The sequence below is a fragment of the Onychostoma macrolepis genome, chromosome 25 (assembly GCF_012432095.1).
Source record: "Onychostoma macrolepis isolate SWU-2019 chromosome 25, ASM1243209v1, whole genome shotgun sequence".
Classification (NCBI taxonomy): Eukaryota; Metazoa; Chordata; class Actinopteri; order Cypriniformes; family Cyprinidae; genus Onychostoma; species Onychostoma macrolepis.
Window position 1 is genome coordinate 12,980,462 of NC_081179.1, and position 11,820 is coordinate 12,992,281.

An 11,820-nucleotide genomic window follows, 5' to 3' on the forward strand; every position below is an offset into this window, starting at 1 on the left:
TACACACATTTAAGAAAATAAAGAAATTAAATAAAAATGATAAATGCTATTTATTTTATAAAAAATAAAGCTAAAAACAATTAAAAATATTAAAACAACAAAAGGTATGAGTATAATAATGATTCTAACATAACACTAAGCCAAACACCAAAAAATAACTACGTATGCACAGCCACACACACACACACACATATATATATATATATATATATATATATATATATTATTTCATTTCCATTTAGTATGTTGAAGTACTAAAATAACTCAAATTAAATAAAACTAAAACTCAATGTAGAAAAAAAAACTATACAGATATAATAAAAAATGAATAAAATGACAACAATGAAAATTATACTAAATATTTTGGCGTTGCACCAGTAAACTTAGTTTAAACGTAACTCTACATTCCAACTAAATATTTACGGAAGCCTCTACCCATGAATAACGGTCGAAAAGAGATGGCAGCCAGATTAGATCACATCGATGAACTCGTGATCGATAATGAAGAACCGCATATTCGTAGACAAATTTTACGAGACAGACATCATCCTTTGGATATTTATGATGATGTGGACATATATGCTCGTTTGCGCTTTAAAAGAGAGGGAATACTGCGCATAACAGACTTGATAGCGTCTGATATTCAACAAGAAACAGACCGAAACGGCACTCTCTCCCCCAGCCTACAAGTGTGCGTCGATTTACGCTATTACGCAACAGGATCAATGCAGAATTTAGTAGGCGACAGCATCCAGATTCATAAATCTACAGTGTGTAGAGTGATCCGCAGGGTGTCACTTGCCCTGTGTCGCCATATGAGAACCTACATACGCATGCCAAGCATTAACGGACAAAATACAAACAGGCAAAAATTGCATGCCATTGCCGGTTTCCCTGATGTCATTGGCTGCATTGATGGTACACAGATAAAAGATAAAAGCACCCACAGTTGATGAGAATGCTTTTGTTAATAGGAAGGGCTTTCATTCTCTAAACACCCAAGTCATCTGTGACCCAAATTTATGTTTTTTAAACTGTGTCGTTAGATGGCCTGGTTCAAAGCACGACAGCTTTATCCTGAGGAGATCAAACATCCATGACAAATTTGATTCTGGCCAGTATAGTGGCATTTTGCTGGGTGATTCTGAATACCCACTTAAAAAGTGGCTGATGACACCATACTTAAATCCGTCCACGCAAGCAGAGGAAAAATACAATTCTGCACATACCAAGACACGAGTAACAGTTGAAAGAAGTATTGGTGTTCTAAAAAGGAGGTGGTCATGTCTTCACAGGGGTAGGCCTGTGTTACAGCAGATTTATTTTTCTTTGATTATTTGTTTATCTGTTCAGACAGGATAATATGTCAAACGAAGTACAAGTTTTGAATCAACTGTCCTCATTAGGAATTGCATTGGAGCCAGAAAGAGCAGCAAAGGTGACAGGAGCATGCATTGTTTTGCATAATTTGGCCATGCTGTGGAAGATGCCAGTTGATGATCTGGGAGGTGAAGAGATTGAGGAAGTCCCACAGGAAGAGCAATATAGACAGTTCCAAGACCCAGAAGTGCAGGAGGGTGCAACTGCCAGGCGTTTCATTACACAGAACCATTTCACGTAAACTGCACAAAACACATAGGCTAATTGTCCTTTTTATATAAATATGTCAATATTTGCCAATAGGCCAATACATAAAAGTTATTTACAGTAATTAATCTTTTTAAAAAACTGCATTATTCTTCATAGATTATTTTAATTAAACTTTTTTAATTATTTAAACATTTTTTTAAAACTATTTAAATTATAGGTGTACTTTTTATTACTAATTTAACTTGTCAATATTCTATACTACTACTATCTCCTATAGTTGTGCATTCAATTACTTACATTTTTATATTTATGAATATGGGGATCTGTTCTGTTGAAAGTAAAAACTATCTTTTTTCTTTTTACTTTTCTTGTCAAATTTATTGTGTGGTGTCTGCATACCAAATAAATACAGTAATCATACAAAAAAACTATATTAAACTAAGAATAATAAATATTTAAAAAAATGTTACGAACAGCAATTACATTTAATAATGAACAGTAGGTCTCAAAATTACATACTTTAACAATACTTTAATACTGGCCTTTAACAAAGAATTGAATCTGTCAATATGACACTACATTTCAACAACGTTGAAGGTGTAGCCATGAGGCTTTAACTCCTCTTGTAATTTAATGATCTCCAGGTTTATTTTCACATTTTCTAGGTCTATTTTTTTGCGTTCACTTTTTATTTTCAGGATCTCCTCTTTTACTTTTGCGCATTCAAGCTTGAGAAGCTTGCAGCGGTTATAGTTTATGTCCTCATCCAGCTCATTTGCACGCTTCCTTTTCCTTGCATTTTCGACTGAAGGTGGCAGTTCTTTGTCTTGTGTGCTCCCTGGATGGTCTGCATGAAGGACAGGAGGATCTCCTGTTGACGCTGGCAGTACGATGTTTCCAGCGCAAGTTTCTGTTACTGGTGTTGGCTGACTTGATGCAATAACGCCTGCTGGTGGATAAACAAGACCTCGTTTGTTTGTTTGTTTTTTACTTTACAACATTGTGTGCATTTAAATCACAGGGTAGAAAATAGTGATGTTGATAATAAATAGTGATGCTGATAATAATAATAATAATAATAACAACCACAACAACAACGTCACTGACTGTTCTCTCGCAACTGCGAGTCAGAAAAGTCAAAATGACCTTAATAAGAATAAAATTTAGTAATAAAGTATTTATACTTTGAGCCATGTCTGCGGCTTCAATTCCACTTTCAACTCCAGTGATTCCACAGACGGTGGGTGAGTTGTCGCCGATTATTTCTAGGATAACGGTTGAATACGGGCCAGGCTCTGGTCTCGGACCACCTCCAGTGGGTACATGTTTAGTGCGAGGAAAGTCCTCAATTGCTTGTGTCTTAAGGTCGCTCCACTTCTTCCTCAATTCCTTTACCTCCCTCTGCTCAAAGCCTTTTGCGTTTATTTTGTTTGTTATGTCCTGCCAAATCTCACATTTTTTCCGGTTTGTAACAGACGAGTTTAATTTGCTTTCAATGACTGTTTTGTTTTCTTTGTATCCATCAATTAAAATGAGAATTTCTTCATGACTGAAATTTTTCTTCCTGTTTCTTTTCTCTTCCATACCTTCGATTAAAAGTTTTCTTTGATTTTTGATTTTGATGACTTAAACGTTAGACGTTAACGTCTTTTTTCAGGTTCAATTTACACGGAGTTCAGTTTAACAATTTGAAGGTGTTTGATTGGGTAAGAAACATATACGTCATTCTATGCGACTACACATTACTTTACGGAGAGCTTACGGACTACTAGCTACGTCCTGCCTTACTAACAACTGGTGCAACCGAAGTAAGTACAAATTTAGTTACAAACTAGCAAGTAGTTACTAAGCCTCTAGTGTGGACTTAATGTTCTAATTTACATAAGAACTTATGAATGGCTGGTGCAACCCTACCCTGGGCCCGTATTCATGAAGAATCTTAGTGCTAAGAGTTGCTCCTAGTAACAAAATTCTAAGAAAATTCTTAGAAATGTGGGTGTTTCCTCTTAAAATTAAAGAAAAGATCATAGTAAAGAAAAAAGTAATTCAAAAAGCATCTTAACCCTTAAAAGAGGTCTTAAGGTCCAAAATTGTTAGGAGTACGGACGAGGACTTTTAAGAGGCCTAAGAGTTTCTTAGCAGTGGAGAAAATGGACGAAACATGAAGAGGGAGAAGAGATGTGTTGCACATAATGCATGACAGTGAGTTAATAAGACGCTATATTAGATTGTGCAGGAATCATGTTTGTGACCGATCTTATTTGAGACACGCTAATATCTCAGACACCGCGCAGAAATGCCATAGCGCCAGAAATGGACGTAATCACTACATTAACTACATTAACATATTTGGCAACTGGAAAAATGCAACTCTGCAGCAGCGGTGATTTGGGTCTGTTACAGCACTTTCAGAACCTCATTGTGTCGCTGTTCATTTCCTATAAAATACGTTAAGTACGACAGCATGGTAAATAAAAAATAAAGAATATATATACATATATAATGTGTGTGTGTGTGTGTGTGAGAGAGAGAGAGAGAGAGAGAGAGAGAGTATGGTAAAACAGGAAAAATTACGCCTGTAATTTCAAAGTGAAGGCTTATAATAAACCCTACTCTTAACATCGCTCTTTTATTTCCTTCTTGGACAACCAACCAATCACATTCTTCAAAAGACTGTGTCATCGCTAGAAACGGGTCAGCCCCGCCTCCTCACTAAGATAAAAGTTTCTGTCTTTTCTTCGCTCAGAGTTGCTCTCAGATTGGTCCTGAATCACTTTTAAGCTAAGACTCCTAGTTAGAAATGTTTAGGCTAAATTAGGAGCTCTCTGAGAGGACTCTTAGAATCTTTAGGAATACGGGCACTGGAATGCGATTTTTGACATTGTTAAATCTTTTGTTTCTTCTTTTTGATGTACAATTTATTTTGAATTCATGCATATTTTTTTATTTATCTTGTGATTGGGTATTGCACTATGTACTTTTCTCCACAAGTGTCTTGTTTTTGTTTTTTTGGCAGTGTGGGTCTGCCTGGTGGGTTGGTGGGTGGGGGGTATGGCTGCAGTCTGGGTTGGTGTGTTATATTTTGTGTTGTACTGAAATGACTGCTTAATAAAAAATAATTGTTTACAAAAAAAAAAAAGATACCAAGTTGTTATACCAACTTACCAACAGCTACTAAATGAAGTGTTGGAAGCAGTTGCACCAAATATTATTTCCGTTATCAACAGTTCCTTACAGACAAGTTCAGTTCCATCTTATTTTAAACATGCAGTGGTTCATCCAGAAAGCAAATCTTGATCCAGCTGATTTGAACAATTATGGACCTATTTCGAAATTGCCATTCTTATAAAAAGTATTAGAGAAAGCTGTTTTAAATCAGTTATCACCTTACTTAATTGAGAATACTATACTAGATCCTTCAGTCTGGTTTTAGATCAAAGCATAGCACTGAATCTGCCTTGTTAAGAGTGGTAAACGACTTATTATTTGTGGATTCTGGAAATTTTGCAGTTTTGGCACTGTTGGATTTAAGTGCGGCATTCGATACAGTAGATCATTACATTCTTTTAAGCAGGTTAAAAACTGAGGTTGGTATCTGGGATTCAGCCTTAGATTGGTTTGAATCCTATTTTACTGCGAGGAGTTTCTCTGTGGAGATAGGTCAGTCTCATTCATCACCTGCCTCTGTTACTGGTGGGATGCTGCAGGGCTCCATATTGGGCCCAATTTTGTTTGCTTTATATATGCTCCCTCTTCGTTACATTTTTGAGTTTCACAAGGTCCCATATCACATTTATGCGGATGATACCCAGTTGTACATGTCAATCAAACCTGGGTCAAAATCTTTATCCGACATGCTTGCTTGTGTAAATGACATCAAAAGCTGAATGATGATAATTTTCTTCAGTTAAATGAGAACAAGACTGCAGTCATTCTATTTGGCTCCCACCATTTGGTTAACGGCCTGTCCTCTAGTTTAGGACCCTTGCAAGCAAATAGCCGTACTCATGTACAGAGGTGGGTAGTAACAAATTACATTTACTTGAGTAAATTTTTTGGGTAACTAATATTTTTAGAGTATATTTAAAAATGGGTACTTACTCAAGTACATTTTTAGTGAAAAAACTGTACTTTTACTTCATTACTGTGGGCGACACTCCTCTCGTTACTTTATCTTAATGCAATACAAGTTATCAATCCTTCAATTTATTCCAAACGCGCCGTCTACTTTTTTTCTGGGCAATGAGCGATGCCCGTTCGTGAATGATTCATTATTTTGAGTCAATTCTGTTCGAAAGGCTTGATCAAACCAGTTGGCAAACCAGTGAATTGGTTCGCAAATCAGTTTGAATGATTCGTTCAGTTCCCTGCCGCATGCGCTGAGTCTTCTGAAGCGGCTCTCACTCAGAGTTGTAACAACAAGAGCATTGAAGACGTGGATTTGGATCAACAGTTAGTTGAAAGCAAATCTGCAAAGGCTATGGTTTGCTAGCTATGAAGATCTTTATTAGTGTGCTGTCGAATCCACAGGTATAGATTCGATTACAGTACACGAAACCACTATGACATTACCAGTTTGTTGTACATGTACCTTGCACATTAAATACAATGTATAATTTATTCATTAAATAAGCTGTGACAGAGTATGTAATGAACACCCGCCAAACCCGTGTTAGTTCCAGGAGGAATGCCTTTGCCTAGACACAATTAATATTGATATTTTCACAATATTTACGCTTGCAGAATTAAAGGCTACATTTGTTTACATTTTGCAGAACAGACGGAAGAAGATCCGTCAATGTGCATTTCTTTCGTTATGTTCAGATATTCTGTAGCGGTCATGTGAGGAGTTTTCACTCTTCTCCGTGTCAGAGGTTATATACATACATTTATAATACATAATTAAACTTTAAAATATAATTTAATTTAATTTAATTCAGTGATGCAAATCAGAATTTTTATCAGCTGTTACTACAGTTTTCAGAGTCATATGATCCTTCAGAAATCATTAAAATATATTGATTTATTACCAGTGTTGTTGAAAAAAAAAAAATGAAAAAAACAGCATAGGCTGGTTAGGTATGTTTTGAAGCTGGGATGCTGGTTTATGCTGGTCCTTTGATGGTTTAAGCTTGTCCTTAGCTGGTCATGTGCTGGTCGGACCAGCTTAAATCAGCTCAAACCAGCATCTCATGCTTCAAAACATACCATACCAGCATATGCTGTTTTTTTTCAACAGGGAACAGTTTTGCTGCTTAATATTTGTTGGAACCTGTGACATTTTGTTCAGGATTCTTTTATGAATAGAAAACTAAAAAAGAACAGCATTGATAAGTCAGGCTGATACTACTTTTTTTATACGATACTTTTTTACTCTTACTCAAGTGACTATTCAGACTATTACTTTTACTTGAGTAAATATTTCTTCGTGGGTACTCTACCCACCTCTGCTCATGTAAAGAACCTGGGTGTTATTTTTGATTGAGTTAAAATTCGACAAGCAAATAAAATCTGTTGTCAGGGACAGATTTTTTTAAAAAATTTTTCCAGCTTATGGGCAGTGGCGGTTTTAGGCATGGGCGAACGGGGCAGCCGCCCGGGGCGGCATTTTTCATGACACGTGGGGGCGGCACAAGCACTTGGAAAAAAAATCATTCATGACGCTAAGCGGTTTTCTATTATCTATCATATTATCTATCATATAACTGTGCGGGAATTGGCAAATTGGCGCCCCTGCTTGTTGAGAAGGTACCGAGCACAGAAGCTGTGTGAGAAGTGGAAAGGGGAGGGGGGTGCGGCCGCAGGGGACAGGTCACCTCTCTCAAATTAGTGGGACAAGTGGGCTAAAGTCAGTCACACCCAGGGGCGCGGGAAGTGTTTTTTTCATGTGGGCAACTGTTTAATTGTTGGGAATATATAAAAAAAAAAATCGGAGTGTCTATTTAAGTGCAAATAGCTATGTTGCTGGCAGAGGCTATTTACATTAACTCCACCCACAAATGTATGATTGGGATAGTCAAATATGCAAAAGACGGTTACTAGTTGTCAGATTCAGTGGTGCAGATGGTAAAATTTGCAATACACTTCTTTAGACACGATCGACAGGGGTTCGAATCTGCCTTTTGGCGAACTTTTTTTCTCCCTTTTTAAATTTCAAATCACATCACATCAGAAAAGCATTTATTTTTTAATAAAAATGAAGGAAATAATCAAAGAGTTGAACATAAAGTATCGGGTAGGGTTAGGGTAGGTGTAGAGAGGGCTTTTGTCCCAATAAGGTGGCATCCATTTAATAATTCGAAATAAAATTTAAAAATTACACTCAATAAGTTATTGCATACTATTTTATAATGTATTACAATGCAGAAGTGCAGATAATTACCACTATTTTTGCAATAAGTAATGTTTTTCTCTAATAATGTTTTTCGCCATGTTTTTATTTTATTTTAACATAGAATAAATAGAATCTAAAGCTATTTGCACTGTGTAAATAACATCACTAAAGAATACTGCTATTTTCACTTCGTGGTTTAGTCTTGACTTCTGGTCGTGAGTGAGTGTTGGGGGAAATCTGTTGATTGTCGAGTGCCAAATAAACACAGAGTGTTTATTATGTATATAGAGTATATTTATTTAAGTTCTGATAACTTATACTGTTTTGTGCAGAATTGTGTTTTTCATGTTGAAGGATTTGTGCAATTGAGAAATATAAGCTTGTCTTACACTTATATTGTTATAGTAAAACTGTTTGTGCAAAATTTTTTAGCAAAAAAACCTAAAAAAAAATTTCTCGAATGGGGGGGGGCGCTCGGAGGGGGTCTCGCCCGGGGAGTAATTCAATGTAGAACCGCCACTGCTTATGGGGTTACGTAAACTGAAATCTCTTCTATCTTTTAGTGATTTAGAGACAGTTATTCATGCCTTCATTTCTACAAGGCTTGATTATTGTAATGCTTTATATACTGGTGTCAACCAGTTTTCCCTTTCACGTTTGCAACTGGTTCAAAATACCGCAGCCTGCTTCTTAATGGGGAAGAAGAAGAGGGAGCATATGACCCCTATTTTAGCACATTTGCATTGGCTACCAGTTAAATTTAGAATTGAGTACAATGTTTTAATTTTCATATTTAAAGCCTTGCATGGTCTGGCTCCGGTCTACATCTCAGACCTTATTTGTCCATACTCACCTCGTAGATCTCTTAGATCCCCCTCTGATAATCTATTAACCGTCTCAAGGTGCTATATTAATAAAAATTAACCTTGACCTTGAATGACCTTGACTGCTGTAGGATCTGATTGAGACGGACACACAAATAACTGCAGAACAGCACATTCCTTAGAAGTTAAAGGTGCTGTATGTAGGATTTTGACTCTACTAAAGCATAAAAATGCCATATGTTTGCAGATATTTAAGAAACATCCTAAGTTAACATACTTGTTCATCTGAAAAACAATTCTACAATCAGTTATTCCCCTTTGAAAATGTGCATTCCGGCCCGGAATGTCTGTGTTTGTAATGGTTTGTGAAACCCGCCCACTGCCAGTTTACCCAATTGTATTTTGGCACCGCGGGTTGCCAGTTGGTGGAAAACACAGCGCATTTAATTTCATTCATCGGCATGTAGTGGACTTCGCCTCTCGCTACAAAGAACTCCACGACACCACTGGCTTCGGTGGACCACGTCTGCAGTTTATTAAAGACAGGACAGGGATCAACGCCACACAAACACACACTCTCAGTTCTTTGGTCTGTCTCGCTCAAGTCCAAAGCTGTTCTGACCATATTTAACAATAAACACTTTCTACATCCAGTGTCTTGTTTCACTCGTTTTCTTTCAACATGCATCAGACATAACATATAACACAACCTTAGACAAATTCAATAAGGTAAATGTATCCTCAATATAATATAATGTTCAATATATTATATTTCTACACACATATCATTTCATACTTTGAAAATACAGAAAATTATTTCAATCTAACATTAAAATGAAATATGATCGTATAGTGGTAATTATTTTGTTGCAATTACATACCTGCAGTTTATTAAAGACAGGACAGGGATCAATGCCACACAAACACACACTCTCAGCAGTGTTGCCAATTTGGGGATTTTGTCGCCAAATTTAGCTACTTTCTCATTGTTGCTGCGACTTGTCGCAAAAAATCAATACAAGGAGCTATTTTAGCTATATTTAAATAAAAATAGCGATTTTTTTGGAGATTTTTAATTTTTTACTTGGCCACACTAGGCCCGTGACCTCTCACGTTTGCTCTCAATCATGCCAATAGGTGCGTTCGACTTTAAGCGGCGCTGCACAGAATGGTCAGTGTCAAAGTACCGCGAGAGCGATTTGAATGCATAGGATCCGTCTGCTCTCTTATCGCTCTCGCGGTGCTTTGATGACACTGACCATTCTGCGCAGCGCCGCTTAAAGTGGAACGCACCTAATGCGTCTGCGCAGTGAACACACATCAGTACATCTGCCATTCAGACTAGAGGTCTGCAAGCCCGTCGGAGTCCATTCGGGCCGGGCTCGGGCCATTTTTTTTTTTTACAGATCGGGCTCGGGCTCATTTAGCTTCTCTCCTTTTATTGTGCCCATATACGCGCAGAGCACACATGGCTAATTAAATACTGATTATTTTATAAATATTATACATCGCCTAAGCAATACGCAACGCATACGCACACATTAGCATACAGGTGACCATGCAGAGCATCAGGAAGAAGTTGGAGCGTGGAATTACAAAAAGTTCCCAATGCTTCGGGAAAAGCTGCATTTTTGATCAGCCATGCATTTGATGATGATCCGCCATCTCCTCACTGGATGCGCCTTTAGAGAGAAATGCATCTTTAGGTATTTTATAATGAAAGTTTTTGTTTTCGATTCGAATTATTTTGTTTTAAAGTAGTAATTCAAAGCTTTCTATAGATACTATATTTATCAAGTCAGTGAGGCAAGTAGGCTATATGCTGTGTTTCGGTTTTTCAGAAACGCTCCCCTTGCTCAAAACCGAAACTTTTTTTTTTTTTTTTAATGAAAGCACGTTGTTTATATTGTGAGTGCACGCAAATAAAAGTAGACCCTTTGCGGTTCCGAACAACGTAGCCTTTTACTCTTGCCTTTATGAGCAAAAATGACAGCGTATTTTGAAATGTTTCCAATGCAAGTGATCATTCTTGCGCGTCGTGTAAAGCGCGCTTCAGCTTCCACTCTCCGCACAAACTACTGGATATGCATCAGTGCACATTTATCTAGCTCAAGCGTTTAAACTAACATTGTTAACATTGGAGCTGTTTTATAATTATAGATTTAATTTTAGAGAAGTCGTGATGATTTGAGAAAGCTAAATTTATCAAACGTAGGCTATGATCAACTCGCTGTCTGCCGCTGGCCGCTTGGTCGTTACTTTAAAAAACAAAAACTTACATTTAACGAATAAAAAAAAAAATGCTCCAAACGTTTTTCTAAATTAACTTAATAAAATAACTAACTAACTAAACGAATTACAATCACTTTGCCATTTCATACAAAACTGAACTATTTTAATAGCTGAAACGGTAGTAGATAAGCTGTTTTGGGAGAAGGGGGAAAAAAGACGGGCTCGGGTCGGACTCGGGCCGAGAATTCTGATAAGCTGTCGGACACGGGCCGGGCTAGGGCCTGAGCGTCTCGGGCCAGGGCCTAAATTTTAGGCCCGTGCAGGGCTCCAATTCAGACATGATGACACACACCACCATTTCATTATAAACATCAAGATGGTGGAGAAAAAAAATATGATTAGCTACATCAGTGCATGAACATCTTGTTTTAACCACAGACACAAAAGTTATGCTACAATTCATGCACAATCATGTCAACCAGATACTGAGAGACACAGTGCATCATTGTGTCATGTGTGCTGGGATGCAGTATTTTGCACTTACTTTGTAGTAATAGTAAAAGAAGAAAGAAAAGAAAGTGACCCATACTTGGAATTTGTGATTCAGAATTTACTGATTCAAATGTGTCCTGTAGAGTTACAAGTAGGCCTAAGCATTTCCTAATTTCACTTCAGATTTTTTTGTTATAGGCCTACATCTTTTGTTATATTTTTTATACTGTCATCATTTGTAAAGTAGATATATATATTTACTTTCCTTTACCAAATTTACCTGTATTTACTTTCTTTTCATATTTGGCGACTTTTTTTGAAAAATGGAGACTTTTGAGGGTGGTTCTA

General features: G+C 37.0%; 1 protein-coding gene across 1 annotated transcript; it reads right to left on the reverse strand.

Moving 5' to 3' along the window:
• Positions 1-2,165: 2,165 nt before the first annotated feature.
• LOC131533858 (nuclear apoptosis-inducing factor 1-like) lies at positions 2,166-3,174 on the reverse strand. Its single transcript, XM_058766286.1, has 2 exons — positions 2,775-3,174; positions 2,166-2,536 (listed from the first exon to the last, which is right to left on the reverse strand). The coding sequence occupies exons 1-2, from the start codon at positions 3,172-3,174 to the stop codon at positions 2,166-2,168; spliced, it is 771 nt and encodes a 256-aa protein (XP_058622269.1).
• Between the last annotated feature and the right edge of the window lie 8,646 nt (positions 3,175-11,820).

Coding starts and splice junctions, on each gene's coding strand:
- LOC131533858 (XM_058766286.1), bottom strand. CDS start 3,174: ATGGAAGAGAAAAGAAACAGGAAGAAAAATTTCAGTCATGAAGAAATT. Junction 2,537..2,774: donor AGCCGCAGACATGGCTCAAA/GTATAAATACTT, acceptor ATCCACCAGCAG/GCGTTATTGCATCAAGTCAG.